The sequence below is a fragment of the Anopheles funestus genome, chromosome X (genome assembly GCF_943734845.2).
Source record: "Anopheles funestus chromosome X, idAnoFuneDA-416_04, whole genome shotgun sequence".
Classification (NCBI taxonomy): Eukaryota; Metazoa; Arthropoda; class Insecta; order Diptera; family Culicidae; genus Anopheles; species Anopheles funestus.
Window position 1 is genome coordinate 9,525,700 of NC_064597.1, and position 19,620 is coordinate 9,545,319.

Here is a 19,620-nt window from a genome sequence, read left to right on the forward strand (position 1 = left end):
GGCGAGGCCGTATGTGCGTCCTAGAGCGTAACGCAACGTTACGGAAGAAGAGGGTACATACTAGGCAGGGCAACACACAACACGCATTTATAAAAAAAAACGCGTATACAAACACACTTACACCAACACCACCACACACAGCACCAGTTTTTGGGGCAGCGCTAGGCTGCTACGGTGCGCTAATCGAGAGTGAGAGAGAGAGAGAGAGCGCTCGCACGCTCGTTACTGCTCACACGCGTTACGGCGCACTACCACACAAACACTCACCACTGACCGTGTGTTCGTGGAGGCCCCCCGGGGGGGGGCGGGGGGGAGATGCGTAAGGAGTCCTACTAACCCCCCTATCTGCTTCGATGCGTGTGTGTGTGCGCGCGTGCGCCCATACGTGTGTGAGTGCGTGCGTGCGTGTGTGTATGCGTACGAACGAAATTGTATTGCATACACCTGGAAATGGAAGAACGCGCGCGCGAACTGTATAGCAAAAAAAAATAACCACTAGAGACACGATGTTGTTGGTGTGTTTGTTGTGTGACAGAATCTCGCTCGGTACAAACTCGTTGCGCGGGCGGGGGGTTGATGAGGGGGGGAATAGGAGAGGGTTTGCAGCGCGATAAGGGTTTTTTGGGCTAGGGGGTAAAGAATAGCAACAACAGCAACAACAGGGAACAAACAAGGGGAAAACGGATAATGCTTACACGACGGCAATGCTGGTGGCGGCGGGCAACAACAATAACAACAATGCTGAAAGCGACGACGACGACGGCGACGACGGTTCACGCTTGCCAGCAAGCGGACAATTCGTCATATTCGTTGCGAACACCGAAACGGAACTATTGTGGCGTTGTTTTTGACAGTTAGCTCGAACGTCATCGGGCCGTGCCTATGGGCGGTTGGCTGGTTGCGAGAGCGAGATGGCCGTGAGCCCGCTCTTCCTATCCATTCATATAGGTGCGAGTGAGATGACCGGGTATACCCATCAACCGGGGATTCGTGTATGACCGCCGTCATACAGAGTGCAGAAACATATACCCAGCGAACACGCTCGCTACAGACATTCGCTTTCTCTTTCACTCACACACCCATTCTCAGTCACCGTTCCGGCTGACGGGGGTTTTCATGTGCGCAACCACCCGATTTGCTGTCTCTCTTGCGCGTACAAGCGCGCACATTGCGCCACAGCACACTATCACGCGCGCAATACACAAAACCAATAGCCCTTGAACGTATTCTCTCGCTCTCTCTCTCTCTCTGTTTTCTCATTGTATACACGTCACGAGCAAGCTGACGTAGTTTTTTTTACCCTTCTCACAGCTCTTATAGCATTCGTAATGCGTAAGGGGGTACACCAAATAGGGGATGTTTTTTTTAGTAATTTTTTTTATAATTTTGCATTTTTCTAAACTTATTTCCTGTAAAGGAATGTGCTTGCATGAATATGTGAAATAACATTTAATATTAAAAATTTAAAACAATTTCATTTATTTAATGCCTTTGCCTACATATAACATCCCCTTGACACGCCTGGTATGAGAAAAAAAACCTAATCTTGCCATGATGCTGACGATGACGGCGATGGATGAATACGAAACGTGCCAATGCTACTCGCGGAGTCAAGGAATTTTTCAAAGCCAGCATGGGGGGGTGGGGGAGGGGTGGCAGAGGGTGAGGGTTGTAAATTAACGTAGCTTGAAAAATTCGAACACGATTTAGCTGAACTGTCGACGTCGGCGAAGATAAATCGTCGGCTATATAGGAGGCACTTGCATATAGCGACCCTTTCCGTGGTGACGTTTGCCGCAGGGCGTCGATGATGTCAGCGAGACATACGTAATCAGGCGGATGACGTCATCCACATCCCAGGTCTTTCCAGCGGGCGCACACACACACACACAAAGAGAGGGAAAAACCTTGAAAGTAATGGGAAAGGCATAACCCCGTTTTACAGTGAAGCAATCCTTTTGGGTGGTTTTTTGGGGGGCCTGGAATGGTAAGGATTCGAACCCCCTCCCCCCAAAAAGGTAACATGATAAGGTGGATAAGGTGACCACCGCATCGGCAACATATATGCAAAATCCCCGGGTTGTTCTTACTGCAATACCGAGTTTACCGAAATAGCAGACAAATACGAGTTCGAACACCAAAACGTGTACGTGTGTGCGCAAGGGACACACATACGTGCGTGCAGCTGAAAATACGGGGTTTCGTGGATACCGGGGCCAGAATCACGTCATCCAATTTCCCTTCTGTGCGCCCTGCTGTACGTGCCCGAAAGCGGTCGTACAGCCGTGAATCTACGGAATCCGTGCGCTTCCTTCACTTTACGCCACATGCGCTTACGTCATCGCGACGTAAGCAATATATTCCGTTGCTGTTTCTCTTGCGTTGCATTGTTTTCTTCGCACACTATTGCTTATTATCTCTCGCTGTACGCGCGCGCCCGCTTGTGTGTGTGTATGTGAGGGATTTTTCTTCCCTTCCTGCTGGTGTACGGTGTTTCTCATATCTGAACCTTCTGGAAACGGTTTTTCGGAAACCCGGGGAAGCAGCTAAACGTAATCATTCAACTTCACCGACATTCAGGCGTCTGTGCTGGATATGCATGTGTATATTGGTCAGGACTGTTGGGAGACCTCGATATCCAGAATCAATTGTACCATCCATGAATTCGTTACCATATTTTATCATTAAATTAATAATCTCAAGGTTTAAAGTAACCTTACGGAGAGCGCTTATGAATGATTGAAACGAGAAAGAGAGGAAGAAACAACTCTATTCTTACTATTTCTGTACTGTAACAAACAATTTTAAACTGTTCTGTAACAAACGAATTGTTCAGTTTTCTAATAGCAAATCGGAAGATGATTAGATTACCATCAAGATCTTGCATTTGGAATATTTATTTATATTTAATGATTACGGCTATTAGCCGTAATGTCAACCTCAGAAGGCCTGAAGTGTGTACAATTGTTCAAGGCATTTCCTCATTGTTCTGTACTTCTTCCGGAGCATATATTGTTGTTGAGTTTGAGAGATGTTTCATTACATTGTGTGCTTCGATTCTGTAGTTCTATTGTTTCATTGTGGAGTGACTCTTCATGACTGCACTATGACTTATTTTTGGTGATTGCGATCTTGTCCCTCGATGATCGCCGGCGACTGTCTCCTGAACGGTTTGTCTCCTGAAAACTACAACAAAACATTTATAGACAAACAAAACACAATAGAAAACAATAGATAGAGACGGAAAAGATGGAAAATAGGTATAGCATTCAAAAGGAGAGGATCGTTGTCCCTAGGGAAGCGGAAGACAAGCCTCATGTACTCCTGGACAGGCTAAAACATCTCGAATCAGCATTTGGGAATGTGTCGTAGAAAAATTTACATCCTTCAGCTAAATAAAGGTGTAAAACATTCCTTCTACACAATGTTAGATTGGTGAGAGATGCTTGATGTTGAAAACAATCATATTTTGGTGGTGATTTCCACAAATCGATTACAATGCAATCGAAGCTTTTAATTGGTTCTATTGAATTATAATATTTAAAAACAAGCGGTCGTCTTAAAATAGTAAATAGTTAGCATTTAAACATATCTGCAACACATTTCAATCAGGCAGAAGCTCATAAACCGGAAAAGTTTCCTTTTCCTTCGAGGAAACTGCAACGCGGTGAAGCGCGATCGCTTCCGGTACGGTTGGTTTATAACACCGGATTGTGCGCTTCACCAACGTTGGTGTGCAAATAAAATTAGGCAAATTAATCATTACCGCGCGAGAAAAGTTTCCACCAGTCTCGTATAGTAAAGAGCATTTTTTCCTCTATTTTTTACACACAAATAGATGCCTTTTTTGTGGTAAATAAAGCGTAAATAAAGCGAATGCGAAATTATTACCACCGATAAGCGCCGCATATTTTGACAGCAGGCAAGCTGACAGCCATACATAAAGACAGGCGCTATATAGCGCTTATGTGAACAGACTGCCTTAAAATCGACCCGCTACCAGGGGCGCAGGATTTCCAGCAGGGTTCCAGTACTGCGCTTGTATAGCCGCAGCCCCGCCGGACACCGGACCGTGTTGACAGTTTGGTAGCGATCACTGTGCGGCCAGCTGTTGTTTTTTGGCGGCAAGCTGATCTTTGTTTACGTTTTGCTCGGTGTGGTGTCGTGGTAAAAAAGGTAAGTTTTTCAGTCTTTTCTTTCAAGAAACTAGCAAAATAGAATGTAATTGAGCAGATGGTTCAATCTTTTTAGTGTCCCGGCTGTTTTCATTATATCGATTATTGATTTTGTGGATGGAACACCCCTCGAACAGTGAAACATTTTGCGGAGCGTTATTGACCAAAAAAGAAAACACCAGAAATAGTTATTGTTTTCATAAATGTGTGTTTTTTTTGTAACAAATTTGCCTGAAAGGTACAATTAATTATAGAGTAATGCGTTTGCTACTCATTAGCATTACCGTGTAAATATTGAAACAAATTTGATGTACGATTGTTTTGTTTTGTTTTCCCCCATTCATGTTCTTACACTATTTTTACTTGGTACAATTTACGAGATTCCTTTTGAGTTTGTTGTTTCAATTTTGTTCGTCTTTTTTTTTCTTACGGTTGTCTGCTTTAATGCCGGTTTGTTTGCCATATGAATGTGGTTGAATAAAAACAAAAATAAAATCCTATCAACTAAATTAGTTTTCCATTTCTTTTTTGATAAACTTAGGTACACTGTTGTTCGAAATCCTATCCGCATATACTAGTCACGTATACTAGTCACAGAAAAAAAACCCCCACTAGCGACTAGAGATTTAAAATGTAGCTAATTAGGTAAATGGGCTTACAATCCACGATAAATGTAACGCACAGTAGATTAGTTGGTCCTATTTTTTGTTTTTTGTTTGCGTTTCCTTGACATGTCTTTATATTGCCTTATGGAAGTTTTTAATATGGTGCAAGTAAGTGGTACATGGTAGAGTAAGTTCCGCCCTTCTAGGGAGGGTGCATCTCATTGTTCGATATCACCCACCGTTACGCTGGCCGCTGCATGTGGCTTGCTTGGATGCGATCCATGGTCCGCATTGGTATGGTCGTGATTGTGATGCCCGTGCCGATCGTTTTCGTGATGTCCATGGCCACGCATCGCATTGTGATGACCACCATGACCCTGCGCATGCTGTCTCGGATGCATATGAGGTGTTTGGAAATGGTGTCCTCTGTTTTCCGTTTCCCCTACGCTTACCGAGCCAACGTCGGACGTTACTGTCGGCACCGGTACATGCCCGTCGTACGTAACGACCGTACCGGCATGGTTGGGTTTTAGCTCGTGCGCTTGAATGTGGATCTTTTCCTTGATTTCGTGCCCGTTCTGAATGCTCCGGTGTATTTCCAGATCGTCCCGATCCGCCTGTATTACGAGCGCACCGTGCGGTCCCCGCCCGAGATGATGATGTGCATCGATACGTTCGCCCACCAGATGGTGCTGATGTGCGTGATGGTGTGACCGTACCGGTGTACCGGTTTCAGCCGGTGTGTGTGACTCTTGTGTGGATTTGTCCGCATCACCAATCGTTTCCTTCGACCCGGTAGAAGCATGCTCGTGCAGATGATTCGCCCGGTGACGCAATGTATCGTACTGATGCTGCATCAATCGCTGGTGATCGGCATACTCCGGCGTGGAGGAATGTTTCTTTCTTGCCAAACTTTCCGCACTTTCCGGGTCAGCGTGTTGCTTGCCCGCTTCCTCACCGGTATCAACTGCCTCGGTTCCACCGAACGATGGTACGTTCAATGGTTCGTCCTCGACCAGCTCGGACCGCAGCCGGTTAAAGTCAAGGATGGAGTTTTCCGACTGTAAGCTTTCAACCAGCTCATCCCAGTTGCGATCGCTCGTACCTTTAATCAGCCTGATCATCTCGATCAGCTGTTCCCGATCCGACTGCGAGTTCGTTTCCTCGATCGAACGCAGCAACTTCACGATTTTCTGATGCAACAGCTTCTTCACATTGTCCGTGTGACTGTTATGCTCGTAATGGTTCAACTGCTGCTGCTCCATATACGTCGTACCACTGTTCGGTGACTGTAAATCATGCACCGGCGTGTGACGTATCGGTTCGGTATCATTTTCACTGTAATGGACCACCTCCAGTATCTCCGGTATGTCGTCCTGTATCATGTCACTATCTGCAGGTGTTTCGTCGGATCCTACACTAACCCCCCCGGCGCTGTGCTTCGTGTGCGAAGGCACACGATGTGGCTGATGCTCGATCGGTATCATATCCTGATCCTTATCCAACACCAACGATGCCTGATGGTGGTGAAGCTGCTCCCCAGAACCAAGTCCATGCTCCTGTGAACCATCCGACAGATCGCGCGTGTTGCTGGTAGGAGTAGACCGATGTGTCGACTGTTCGTCACACGCCGTACACGTGCAGTTGTGTATCAGCTGTACCTGTTTGTACAGGTAGGGATTCTTCATGTTCGCATTTTCCGTACAATCCACCTTTACCTGTGTCGTAAAGATAGTGTATGAGCGAAAGCTAAGTAACGGCGCAACGTAATGCGTTTATGGGCACAGATCCAATACTTACGAAAACGTACGACACATCCGACGGTTGACAGGAGTCGCAGTACGGTCCTATTATTTCGCCCGGATCGGACGGTTCCGTGTGCGGTATCGAGTAGCTAAAACAGGCACCCACACACACATTGTTATCGATCGTAACCTGCTTGCAGCCCGGTTCCGTTATAACCTGACTAATGTTACGCGTCGTACACCAGGACTGTTTGTTCGGGTAAAGCACTATATTGTGAACCTGTACAACCGTGGCGGTATGGGGAAAAGAAAGAAAACAAAAATTAGTAAACATTTTGTTTGTTTTTTTTTCTCTTTCAGATTATTAGATTCGCACACCGATTGAGCTTACCTTGTGTTCTCGGTTTGCCGTCGCCGGTATACCGTGCATCGTGGCTAGGATCACTGTTGCCAACGATAGCCAAACATTCGGCATTGTGGCCATCTTACCTTGACTGTGGTTTGCACACCGTTTCCGACAAATATAAACCTGTCTAGATGTTGGGCTGTGCAACGTTTCAAGTGGGATAGGACGGAACACGCGGGAAGGAAGGGAGAAAGAGATACAAGTATTAGTTTCATTTTCAATGTTCGATCCGCAGCAATCCGTTGCATCTAGGGTTGTAGTGTTGAATATTAGTGCCACCCGGTGGTTGGATTGGATTAGAAAAGCGTTTTTCCCCTCACTTGCTCTCTCTCACTCTCTCTTTCTCGTTCACACACCCGCCCAGGACACCTTCTACTGCACTGGATCGGAGTTTTTGGTCGAGGGGCTGGTTTGCAAAACCGTGCTCAAACTAGTTCTAGCTTCGATCATCTAACACCACTTAGGCATCAGGGCAAACTATCGCTAAATTCCATGCTCGCTACTTGCCAAACAAGTTTTCTGCCGGCATGGAAATCTTAACACCCGTGCAGTTTTGTTGCTGTGTTTGCGTGCGCCCCCGGGGCCCCGTCGCCTGGGTTTTTGCGACACACACGCTCGCGGCGAAGAGAGAAACCCCGTCCCGGTAGTACCGGGGGTAGCTCCTCCACACCGTGGCAGAATAGCTTCAATGGTGGGTGAAGCGGCAAGCGTGTGAAAGAGTGAAAACTATATATATAAAAAAACGCGAGGTAATGAAGCAGCTCTTGAAGCTTGAGCGGGGTGACATGAGCGATAAGCTAAGCGTGAATATTTTTGTGTGGAAGCCGAACGAACTACGGCCAGTCTGTCCAGAGTTGGGTCTTTCCTAGCCGCATACAAAACTCCAAGTGCAAGCACAACCTCGGCACACCAAAGCAGTGCCGTTATATTGCTAAAAAGACAAACACCCATACACGCACGCACAAAGACACTAAATGGCGAACGTTTTTGACATCTATCAGTACGGATGTTTAGCAAGCTTTTGCGCACGAACTCTTCCTTCAAAGTCTCCGGCACGATTTAAGCTACTGCGCGTGTATTGCTTAATTAACATATGGATTTGTTTCATGCATCATGAAATGAACGAAACTTCTAATTAACGTGTTTCGTGTTGTTCCAAAGCTTTTTTTTTTTGCCAGCCGAAGAAAGGCCCCCGGACCTGCCGGATTTTGATGCTTTTTTTGTTTGGTTGGGCGTATTGAAAACCCCCAGGGATGATTGATGTTGATGCCTTAGTAGGGGGTTTTAAGTCATCCACGTCGCTAGCTGGGCGCGAATGACTCATCGAAAGGTGTGGGGGATTAAATTTGCAGGACAGGTGTTCATTAACAAACTCGTCTTGGCGGGTTTTTGTTGGAGGGAGGTGGTGGTGGTCACGGGCAAAGGGCATGGGAGTGGAGGGGGGGTCGGCTGATGTTTATCAGCCACCAATGAAGCATTTGGTCGAAATGGTTGAATATTAGGAAATAATAATGTCACGGTATTTTACGGCCAGATGTGATTTGCTCGAACACAGGAAGTAATGGTGGATACCGGTCTAAGCTTTCGGTGGTCTAAGACTTTGGTTAGAGGGTTTGCGGGGGGTGGTGAAAGTGAGGTATTCTCAATGCCCGGTTTCTTCATATCGACCATACTCATATTATAACGTGAAGATACTATTCCTGTTTTGTTATTTGTTCTTCAAAAAAACAGAGTCTTATCTCAACTCTATTGCTCATTACCATTCTTCATGTTGAGGGTGTTCCTACACGCTGCCACTGTATTTGACAAATCCATACTCAAGTGAAAGTTTCCTTGCCATCTGGGTAAACGCTTTAATTACATTTTATATTATAGCAGATACAATTAGCTTGTGACATACAGCGCAAAGCCGTAAGCAAACAGTGTTGAGAATTACACCTCGGATGCAGGTGTTTCACACGCGAAAAAGGTGGAGAAACAAATCAACAATAGTTCGGGTTTATGGACGGACTCCCTACAAGTAGACTCCTGTCACCGTTTTAGCACTGGCGGCGCGACTCCAACTTTGCCGTCTTGTGTGTCCAGCACTCTTTTACGTTTACAGATGAATGTGTGTGTGCGTGTGCGTGTGTGTGTGTCCACTGCTCTACGCAAAACCAGGCATTAGGTTTGCTTACATAAAGGGTAATAGGGACGAGGTAGAACAGTGGACAAGCGCAAAGATGGGGGGGACCTCCACACTGTGGAATGTGGAAAAGTTGTTTTATGCATCTCGTACGCCTAATTGCAGTATGCAAACACCGCCTGTTCCACCGGGCACCCATTTGCACGGGGAGGGAGCTAACCCAACCGCTACGCCTATTTACGCAGTGGCAATCGTTTGCTTGCGTGATTGCCGAAGCCGTTCGATGCTGATCCGCAGCTAAGGCTAAGGTGCTGCCGGAACGGTGCCGGATCTTCAAAACCCCCCGGGTACCAGCATCCAGGCCTGTACACGCCGAAAGCGTTACCTGCCATGGTAGTATGGTGCATGCGACTGCACTGGCAAAAACATTAAAATCTAGCCAATAAGTTTAAGAAACTTTTCAAAGATGGCGGACGTGGAACGGAAAAGATAGGTTAGAAAACAAACGCAGGTGGGTTCTGCCGTCCAAGTTAATTGGATGCAAATTAACTTTTTTGCTCCTGGTCGCTGATAAACACTACTTGTTGTTGTTGTTGCTTTTTTTTCATTCAATCTCGTCGTAACTGCTCATTAGGTTTGCATATCCTCCCCCCCACCACTAGCAATAGCACAAGCGGTGCTATAGTGCTTGTTCTTCGGCAAAACTTTACGCTCTCGTAAACGTCTCTGTCCACAATGCTTGAACAATCGGCAGTACACGTCCACTAAGTTCCATCACGAACTGAACTCAACCTCTGGACAGTTCTAGACGTTTATACGCGGATTACATCATTAAGGAGCCTCGTGACAGGACGGCGAGAATAATCTCCCCCTACTAGTGGGATGAATGAAATAACATTTTAATCACATTTTGTTTATGTATGTTCTAGCAGTAATTCTACGTTGTTACTCGCTATTTTGCTCATCCCGTACAACTAATTGGGACACCACTCACCGCGCTTTAAGTCGCCACTCCGGCGATACCGAACGTTCAAGTTCCTCAACAAAAAAAAAAACCAGAGCAAAATCTAATAGCTTGTGCCGTACTGTTTGCCCAGGATGCAGAGCAATAATAAAAACAAACTTATTCTTCCGCCTTATTTGCGATGCGTTACGGATTCACTGTTTCCCAGCAGTGTTGACAAATCGAATGAGATAATGATTTCTTCGTACAGATGTTGTTTTTTAAAACATTGAAACTAATCAATTTTTAAGCTCCTGTGTGTGTTTGTTGCAAAGCAGAAGATTTTGACCAATTAAGAAAAAAACACCGCTTCAGGTTAAAGTCCACCAAAATAGCTGCCCTAGACGAAGACTTCAGGTAATACCACTCCAAAAACAAAGAAATCCAAGATGTTGCCCATCCCATCACGTGACTCAAAACGAATTCCGTTTGCTGCGTATGATTGATGAGCAGATTAATTTGATTGTAGATTATTATGTCTAGCACTGATTTGATCAGATAAGTATTGGAAACAGTATTGGTACACGTCGCAACATATCCGCTCCGGGGGAATCGTACGTTGCCGTTGAAGCAAAATAATCGCAAACGAGCTGATTGAAATTCATAACACATCAGCCATTCTAGCGCTCTTTTTTTGTTTGATCCTGTCGATATGTTTACACTTTCAAGAAGAAGTCATGAAGTTCTTCTTTTGTTCCAATGTTTTTACAAAACATTTTATTTTGAAATTAAGTCAAACAAGAGTGAGAAATAAGAGGCAACTCGCATACACTAGTTGTGGCACTTGTAGAACGGAACACTTGTCACATAAATCGAACTTCCCAGCAACAACAAAATAATCAAACTTCCTGAGTTAGTATATCTGACACATTTACCAACCTGTATGTACTTTGACATACGGTGAAAGCTTTTACAGGCGTTGCTTGACAAGAACGCTAGGACCCCGTATCGCACTTAAACACTATCCGTTTGATACTAATCGCACTGTATTGCCTACTACGTCTCGCGACTAGACTCTGCTCACACGCGCGCCTTGAAGCACTTAGTACTCGAGACCCCAAGACGTAGGGAAAAATAATATACAAATAAAGACATCACTTATACATCTGCGTGTATCGCCATGTGTTTGTCTGTTCGTTTGTGTATCTCTGTGTGTATGTGTGTGTTGTACGTGTTACAGTGATGCTGTCGGTGTTTATGGCCCTACCCTCCCGAGCTCAATCGGAGCGCGCGCGCGTAGTCTAGGCCTTATGGCTGGTGTATCAAGCCTGCTCTGTACCGTCCGGCGTTAACTAGTCGAATGAGCTAAGACGTTTCGCCTGAATGGGAGATACTCGATACGCGGGAAACCTTCACACTTGAGGGGCTGTGCGTTGTATATATATATATTTTTTTTTCTCCTTTATTTCTACCTTCCTGGCCCGGTTGTGATGTTTTACCGCAGAAAAGTTGTAGAGAGAGCCTAGAGTGTTGCGGCGGTGTCACTTTACGGCAGGTTTTCTGCCGTGTGTCTTTTTATTTCGTTTTTTTTTCTTCTTCTTCTTCTTCTTCGTCATCTTCTTCTTCCACCACCAAAACCCACCCAGTTCAGTTTAGTGTTCGGCGCGAGCGCCTTCCTTTTAATGCTGGAGGGTTTGTTTTTGTTTGCTTACTCTCCGGACTCGATCTGATTCGCCAGGCACCGCACACCACACACAGACACACACACACACACGATTCGTATCGTCGGGCCCACAGCATCCACCGACCGACCTCGGCGACATTTTGTACGTCTCGGGGGTCTTGGAGACTAGGGATCCTGCGCATGTTTGTGGTACGCGGTGGACGGGTGGACGTTGGTGGCGCAAGACGGGACGAAAAGCACGAAGCAACCATGATAAAGAGTAGCAAGAAAGACGAGCACGAGCAAACGGTTTGGAGAGCGATAAAGTGGCCTGACTGATATAGACGCGCAACTGTGCGAGAGGCGATGGCGACTTTTTTCGTCTTCGCTGCCCCCAAAACAGAAGTACAAGTACGGGTGGTTTGGGGCGGATTGGCAAGATGCGGCGAGCAATGATCCAGCTGAGGACAGGTCCTGTGTGTGTGTGTACGGTGAAGGAGACACACGGTGGGAGAGAGACTGAGACTGGAGCGCACGCGAAGTACCTGTTGCGATCGCAAAACTTCTCGTGGGCTGAAGCTTCACCCTCTGCCTTGACGGCAACATCCCTAGAGGAGTCGACCGCACTCACAAATGGGAGTTGAACAAATTTTGCATCAAAATGCTCTGACTATATGGAACATAGTTTGTAAGGAAACCCTTAATGCTTCACTCGTTCAGACGGTGAATCCATATCAGCGTATTATCTCCAATGCTGGATCGTTATCAGAAACGTCACAGCGTATGTGTCTATCTGTCCCATTAATTCTAGTGCAGTTTTTGCGCTTTTCCATCAATGTCAGCGTGTCGCAGCTTGCGTAGTAAAGATTTCTCCTTCCCCAAGTTTGTCCTAAAATTCGTCGGTGTGTATACAAAGCAGAAAATGGATAAACCTAGCATGTTGGGGCGGGGGGTTTTGCATCTAGAGCGTGCCGTTAAGTGGCACAGAGTCACTGCGGTCTTTTCCTTTGGTCAAGTTTTTTTCTTTCTTGTACTGATTGTATTCCTCTGTGTTGCCTACAACTACTTTCGCACGGTGAAGATTTACTGCGTTGCAGCACGATCTTACGATGTTCTAGTGCACGTGATACGCATTCACCAAGGAGTCCTGGAAATTACGCTTGTAGTCCACTATTGAATAATGACACTAATTATCAAACATTCTCATCAGCTGGTTTCTATAACATTTGCGCAACTACAGACGGTATCTCGTTCTAAGTTGTAGTGACTAAGACACTCATGTTTTGACAATAGTTTGAGGTGTATGTTTAAAAACAAACGAGTCTTCTTACAACAGCAGTATTAGAAAATAAAACTTACTTCACACGAATGACGTCAGCGCTGATGAATCTTGGCACCGTGTGGTAAACCAATCTAGCAGAATATTTTGGTTTTGCTTTTGTTATGAGATGTTGCTGGTTTTTTTCGTCTTCTACCTGTCCACATTTCCAACTGTGGGGTCTTCGAAACTTTAAATTCATGCACAGTCACACATGTACCACATCAACGATACTTGATAGTCGTTAATTTGAATTAAGCTAGGGGAAGGGGGGAGGGAGAAGAAAAAAAACGCACCAGTATGCGCGCCCACACACGACAGGGCACCCCGTGGCAGCATGGCGGCAGTCAGGTCCAAAATTATTGACAGTTCGACATTTGATATTCCGATTGGTTTTGCGGTTCCGTGCAGGACAAGGCGCGGCAGCCGACGACTGTTGGGTAGCGCGGTACGGAAGAAGATGCTTTCGGTTAGATCATGGTGGTTCGAACAGAACAGACAGATCCTAATTTCAAAGCTGTTCGTGTGTTTGCGCGTGTATCAGGGCATCAATAGTCGGTTCATTCACAAACTGTTGTTTGCAATGGTGAAGAATATGGTTTCAATCAGAGATACAACTAATATGTTTGTGGACTTCTAGACAAAAAAAAATATAGTGTGTGGAGTCGTTGAATTTACAGCTCTTACGGCACTGTTGTACAATTCGCACTAGCCAGAAAGTGGATTCATCCAGATTCTGAACTTTAAATTCAAAAGTCAAATTTTAGCAGGGGGGTCTTAGACTATCAGTCCTAGACGTAATGACCATTCAATAATCTCCTCCGATAGCCTATTACCCTTGGGTAGCTATAACAAGAAAAAGAATCCCATACAGAGCCTTCTTTTCGCAACCTGACTGACAAAAAATATTGATACGCACGCGTAGAGGCCCGTCCAATCAACTATACAAATGAATTATTCTTAAAAAATGGCATCAGATGCGAGAGCCTCACAATTCCGCTACTTTGAAGTATGTCTTAGAAAGCTAGCTAGTCAGCACATGTGGAACGCTAGCGTAGATCCAACTGTTCAAAGAGTTGCAGCACAGACGAAAAAAAGACAGATGTAAAATTGTACTTTATTTTTGTACATCAGTTCCCAAACGTAATCTTCGTAATGACGAGGTTAAACCTGATCGTTTCGACGCGCTGCTTATCGCCTAAGAGATTCCGAACCTGTCCGACCGAAAAATCAAGCAAAAAAGCTCCCTGGAACGCAAAACAGTTTTAAAAACTTTCCACTCAATTAATCTACGTATTGGCTCAATGACCCCGCTCCAAAAAAAAGGTGCGATGATCACGTCACAGTCAGTGTGTAGCGCCATTACTTTGAAGTAGGTTTAATAGTAATCTTACTTAAGAGGAACATAATGATACGACTACTACACCTGTGTGTTGTAGTAATGTAGTCGCACTGTAATATATCTAAACATGTAATAGTATAGTCCCGGTTGTCATTTTACAGATCCACAACATCTTCCAACTCATCCTCCTCAGAGGACGTATTCAATGTTTGATGTTGCGAGTCATTCAATGTGTTATCTTCACCATTGTTGGTAATCTCGCTTCGACTGTCCAGTAGTATACTGCCCAAAGGCGAACCAAAAGCAGGTTCGTCCGATCGCAGATAGATTGGTGAGCCGCGAAGAATTGTCGCATGTACCACACCTTGCAGTGTACGGTTCAGATAGGGTGTCGCCTTATGCTGGAACTCGATCATGTCCTCCGTGACGGTGAACGTACCTTCCGGATCCCACACACAGATGTCTCCATCGTAACCGGGTTCGAGTCGGCTCTTGCGCTGATCCAGCCCACTAAGACGTGCCGGTTCAGTGCAGAGTAATCGGACCGTATCCTCCAGCGTTAGGCCGTACTGTTGACAGTGCGTCCAGAACAGGGGTAACCCGAGCTGCAAGGAAGAGATACCGCCCCAAGCTTCGAGAAAATTACCACGCTGCTTGCCATCGGTAAGCAGCTTCATCTGCGGTGTGCTAGGCGAATGGTCCGATACCACGAGATCGATCTCGCCATCCTGTATGGCGCACCACAGTTGCTCCTGGTTGGTGCGATCCCGTATCGGTGGGCAGCACTTGAATTCGGTACGCGCGTCCGGCACATCTTCGGCAGCGAGTGAGAGATAGTGATGGCAAGTTTCCACCGTAAGTCGGCCACCGAGTGCTCGAGCCTGCCGTATTGTCGGCAGTGCACTTGCTGACGACAGGTGTACGATGTGCGTACGGACATCGTACTGCTGTGCAACCTTTGCCACCAGCTCGATCGCCTGTTGCTCCATACTATCTGGCCGCGATTCGAGAAATGTGCGATACTTGAACGGATCGTTAATGTTGTATAGGTTTTTGCTTTGCTGCTGTTGGCATTCGACTTCTGCGTGAAACTGAAACCCCCAAAATATCGGTGTTAGCTTTATACTTTAGACCATTACCTCCATGCGAACTATTCCCACTACTTTAACAAGCCACAAAATAGATGAACTTTTGGGCATTCTTCTATTTCTACTCCACCCGCACTAGCTTGAACAACATTAGGTTCACATAAAGTTTTCTTGTAATATCCCAACACATCACTTACAGCCAATACTGCACCAGTTCCCTCGATCAGGCGTGCCGCTTCATACACCTGCTCCTCCGTTACGTGCGGGAACTCGTCAACACCACTCGGGCACAGAAAACACTTGAACCCAATAACACCGGACGATATCATACGGCGCAGCTCGTCCTGATTGCCCGGCACCAGTCCACCCCAGAATGCGACATCCACAAAAATTTTCCCTTTCGCTGCGTTAACTTTGGTGCGCAGATTGGCCACGGTCGTCGTTGGTGGTATCGAGTTGAGCGGCATATCACAGATCGTCGTAAATCCGCCTGCTGCTGCAGCTTTTGTCGCTGTATGGAAACCTTCCCATTCGGTACGTCCCGGTTCATTAATGTGGACGTGCGTATCGATCAGACCGGGCATAAGCAACAGATTGCCAAAATCGTAATGCTATTAAAAAAAGGAAAGTAACAAAATGGCCAAAAATCTCGCGAACAGTCAGTGCAACTGGAGTACCCGGATTGGGATCAAGATAGAGGTTGAATGTTGACATGAGCAATCAATTCCCAGGCACGACACTAACCTTAAAATCACCTTCATTGTCCTTCAAGTAACGGTCGACAGCCGTCCAGGAGCTGAGCACACGTGTCACCTTACCATCAATGGCCGACACAACAATACCGCCGGGAAACACATCTGCCGGGAGGCTGGCACTGTTGAGAAATATTCGCTTGCTGGTGTAGACGGTTTCCATCGTTAGTAGCTGTTTGCAGAATGGAGGATGTGCGTGTCGGTGCTGCGTCTTATAAAGCATCAGTCTCTTCGATAGGCATCAGTACGTTGGCTCATCTGGTAGCTCCCAGGTTTTCCTAGTGTAGTTTGTGTTTTTTTTTGCGCATTCTGAGAACTGGTGGCAGCTGTGAAAACTTTGCATTATCTCTGTATATGCTACAATACTAAAACTTACCGTGTATAACGTCGCACGAAGGTATGGCCACGCAGTATGTTTACGACGACTGTTGTTAACGATTACGTCAGGACATCTTTGAAACATTTGGACGATATTGGATGAATCGTAGAAAATATTTCTCAAAGGTAATTCATTGTTATGCAATTCGCTTGAAACATGACTAACAAACACGTAGAGTGTAGTAGTTATATAAGGCAGAAGCGTATATTTGTAGAATGTTTCCTTTCATTAACTTTTAGCCACTACTACGTGTTTGTTGTTAAACACCTTTTTGGCTTGGGTGGTATCACTTTGAACAAAGGCACCGATAGAATATAAGCCATTACATAGCAAAACACAGATGCACAATGAACTTGACCAAGACCAAGCCCCCGCTCGTCGATAATCAGTTTCGCAAAAGTTTCGCAAAAACCATCGCTTCGACCCCTAGAGAGCTGCAGGGGATCTTGAGCATTGAACTCCCGAAATTCTGATTGCGATAAGGGTTGCTATAAATATAATGTGGCGCTTGCAAATGTACTAATTATAGCTACCTTCTAGAAGTCTCTAGTTTTTTACAAAAGTTTGCAATTAGTGATGTTATTGACAGGGTTTATAGATAATTCAGTAATCATACACTTATCGGGCCCGGTGGTGTATGTGATAAACGGAGGCGGTTCCACACGACCGGACCGGAGATCAAAACCCATCCGGACCGCCTCCTCGTAGCAAGGACTTGACTATTCGGGTAAAAATAAGTCTATTAAGCCAGAAATGGCAGGCTTGACCTTAGAGGTCGTTAAAGCCAACAAGAGAGAGAGAGAGAGAGAGAGAGAGAAAGAGAGACTCATAAAAAATATTCATGTATAGAGTTTGGGGATGCTGTTGTTCAAAGCAAAGGAACATTTTCATATTTTCAGTTTCTTTTTATAATAATTAAAACCTTTACGATAGACTTTCCTAGCATCGCATAGCATATTGTGTAATAGTAAATTAATTTTTCTTTCGTTTTATTACTTTACTTACAGATTGTTCCAAATTGGGATTTACAACGAAATTGACTTAACCTAAGAAAAAGAAAGGGAAGACGATACACGAAGACGGGAAATTGGGATGCTGAAGTACTGAAATCCAACAGGTGATTTGAATCGTTAAAGGCTGAACGAGCTCTTACAAAAGGGTGGTTCTGGCCATGGCTGGAATGGGAATGAGGAGTTGATGAGAAAAGGAGACAAGCGATAAAATAGGATTGGAAGTGAGAAATTCGCAAGCTTTAATGGCTCCAGGCTTAGACAGCTGACAGCTCCAAAGTTCTATTGTTCTCTCGTCCCCGGCTCCCACGTATCCCACGTGGGTTACCAGCCGCCGACGAGAGGACAGAAAGAGCTTTCAACTACACGCAACAGAAACGTAAACAAAACAATCCACGGAACGTCAAACAAACCCGGTTTTTGGCTGAGCTGTCAAATAGCAAAACGTTTTCGCTTCGTACGCAAACGGATGATCAAAGTACACGTATTTATCGGCAAAAGGTAAACGTAGACAAGTGGGTTTACACTGAAATATCTCTATTAGCTTCATTGTAGGTTTGTGTAAAAGCATGTACTGTGCATTGCGAAAGCCTGCCATCTTCCGGCATCGTTTGCTGGCGCTCGTTCAACTACCTGCCCCGAATTCGTCACGACCGATAAAAACAACCGAACAGTATGAACATAGCGAAAATGGTAAACAGAACGGGTGGAATTTACACCGAAAGGTTGGAATAACGATGGCGCTGACTGGTGTATTGGGTTTGCTTATGTATAAACAGTCGCCAACGAACGACAGTAAACGTGTTACCGGCTTAGGTTGGTTAATGCCGGCAGTCGGTGCCAAAACGGATCCCACCCCAAAACGTAGCCAACGGAAGGATTTCAACTTCATCGCGGATGCTGTAGAACTGTCCGCGCCGGCTGTGGTGTACCTGGAAATACGCGACCGACAGCATGTGGATTTTTTCACCCGCGAACCAATGACAGTATCGAATGGTTCCGGTTTTATCGTCGAACCGGACGGGTTGATACTAACAAACGCACACGTTGTAGTGAGCAAACCGCACACGATGGTTACGGTGAAGCTAACGGACGGCCGGATCTTTCCCGGTTACGTGGAGCACGTTGATCCGGCCTCGGATCTGGCTACGGTACGGGTACGGTGTGACAATTTACCCACGCTCAAACTCGGTCATTCGGCGGACCTGCGAACGGGTGAGTGGGTGATAGCGCTTGGGAGTCCGCTCGCCCTTAACAACACGGTAACGGCCGGTGTCGTTAGCACGACGCAACGACCATCGCAAGAGCTCGGATTGCGAGGGAAAGATATCAACTACATCCAAACGGATGCTGCCATTACGTTTGGTAATTCTGGTGGACCGTTGGTAAACCTCGATGGTGAGGCAATCGGTATCAACAGCATGAAGGTAACGTCGGGAATTAGCTTCGCCATACCGATCGATCACGCGAAGGAGTTTTTGCGCAAAATTAACGAATCGCCGACCGGATCGGAACGGCGTGCGGGTAGTAATGTGCCTGCCTACCGACGATATATCGGCATCACGATGCTTACACTGACGCCGGAAATTTTAGGCGAGCTGCAGCAACGCAACCACAAATTTCCTCCCATCGTACGCGGGGGTGTATTGGTGTGGAAAGTAATCCAAGGATCGCCGGCGTACAGGTAAAGGGAAATTTTTTTTTTCGTCAATATAATTTTCTTTACATTTCATCCCTATTTTCCATTTTTTTTTTGTAGTGGAGGACTACAACCGGGTGATATCATAACGCACATTAATGGGAAGGAGATTAAAAATTCCAGCGATGTGTACGAACTACTGCTGGAACAGGACAAAAAGCTTTCAATCTCCATCTACCGTGGCCAGCAGCTTACGACGGTACACGTCTTCCCGGAGGACACGACGGCTTAGACCGCGCCGTTGCGCCGTTCAATTATTTATTTTAATGCTTTTCGAAACCAAGACTTCCTTTAGTTTAATTAATTCGTTAAACAATGGGTATGCTGAAAAGAAAAATATAAAAACAAAATCATAAAAAAACAAACACTT

At 45.7% G+C, this 19,620-nt stretch overlaps 3 protein-coding genes across 9 annotated transcripts; 1 reads left to right on the top strand and 2 right to left on the bottom strand.

Moving 5' to 3' along the window:
* The first annotated feature begins 3,930 nt into the window (after window positions 1-3,930).
* On the top strand, window positions 3,931-19,615 carry LOC125771053 (serine protease HTRA2, mitochondrial). Of its 5 annotated transcripts, none has more exons than XM_049441255.1 (4): window positions 3,931-4,176; window positions 17,549-18,035; window positions 18,096-19,235; window positions 19,311-19,615. In XM_049441255.1, the coding sequence occupies exons 3-4, from the start codon at window positions 18,121-18,123 to the stop codon at window positions 19,480-19,482; spliced, it is 1,287 nt and encodes a 428-aa protein (XP_049297212.1). In that variant the 5' UTR covers window positions 3,931-4,176; window positions 17,549-18,035; window positions 18,096-18,120; the 3' UTR covers window positions 19,483-19,615. The 5 variants fall into 5 exon arrangements, with proteins under 5 accessions (XP_049297212.1, XP_049297230.1, XP_049297205.1 ...); XM_049441273.1 differs by lacking the exon at window positions 3,931-4,176 and adding an exon at window positions 7,018-7,133; XM_049441248.1 differs by lacking the exon at window positions 3,931-4,176 and adding an exon at window positions 16,427-16,666.
* LOC125771024 (uncharacterized) lies at window positions 4,364-11,421 on the bottom strand. Of its 3 annotated transcripts, XM_049441226.1 has the most exons (5): window positions 11,267-11,421; window positions 10,949-11,107; window positions 6,917-7,070; window positions 6,581-6,805; window positions 4,364-6,498 (listed from the first exon to the last, which is right to left on the bottom strand). In XM_049441226.1, the coding sequence occupies exons 2-5, from the start codon at window positions 10,954-10,956 to the stop codon at window positions 4,999-5,001; spliced, it is 1,887 nt and encodes a 628-aa protein (XP_049297183.1). In that variant the 5' UTR covers window positions 10,957-11,107; window positions 11,267-11,421; the 3' UTR covers window positions 4,364-4,998. The 3 variants fall into 3 exon arrangements, with proteins under 3 accessions (XP_049297183.1, XP_049297174.1, XP_049297166.1); XM_049441217.1 differs by having other exon boundaries at window positions 10,949-11,421; XM_049441209.1 differs by lacking the exons at window positions 10,949-11,107; window positions 11,267-11,421 and adding an exon at window positions 9,767-10,061.
* Window positions 14,078-16,419, bottom strand: LOC125771046 (allantoinase). Its single transcript, XM_049441235.1, has 3 exons — window positions 16,155-16,419; window positions 15,608-16,021; window positions 14,078-15,413 (listed from the first exon to the last, which is right to left on the bottom strand). The coding sequence occupies exons 1-3, from the start codon at window positions 16,383-16,385 to the stop codon at window positions 14,478-14,480; spliced, it is 1,581 nt and encodes a 526-aa protein (XP_049297192.1). The 5' UTR covers window positions 16,386-16,419; the 3' UTR covers window positions 14,078-14,477.
* Window positions 19,616-19,620: the final 5 nt, after the last annotated feature.

Coding starts and splice junctions, on each gene's coding strand:
- LOC125771046 (XM_049441235.1), bottom strand. CDS start 16,385: ATGCTTTATAAGACGCAGCACCGACACGCACATCCTCCATTCTGCAAA. Junction 16,022..16,154: donor ACAATGAAGGTGATTTTAAG/GTTAGTGTCGTG, acceptor TTTTTTTAATAG/CATTACGATTTTGGCAATCT. Junction 15,414..15,607: donor GAACTGGTGCAGTATTGGCT/GTAAGTGATGTG, acceptor TGGGGGTTTCAG/TTTCACGCAGAAGTCGAATG.
- LOC125771024 (XM_049441209.1), bottom strand. CDS start 9,831: ATGGAACTTAGTGGACGTGTACTGCCGATTGTTCAAGCATTGTGGACA. Junction 6,806..6,916: donor CGGCAAACCGAGAACACAAG/GTAAGCTCAATC, acceptor ACGGTTGTACAG/GTTCACAATATAGTGCTTTA. Junction 6,499..6,580: donor CGGATGTGTCGTACGTTTTC/GTAAGTATTGGA, acceptor TTTACGACACAG/GTAAAGGTGGATTGTACGGA.
- LOC125771053 (XM_049441255.1), top strand. CDS start 18,121: ATGTACTGTGCATTGCGAAAGCCTGCCATCTTCCGGCATCGTTTGCTG. Junction 19,236..19,310: donor CAAGGATCGCCGGCGTACAG/GTAAAGGGAAAT, acceptor TTTTTTTTGTAG/TGGAGGACTACAACCGGGTG.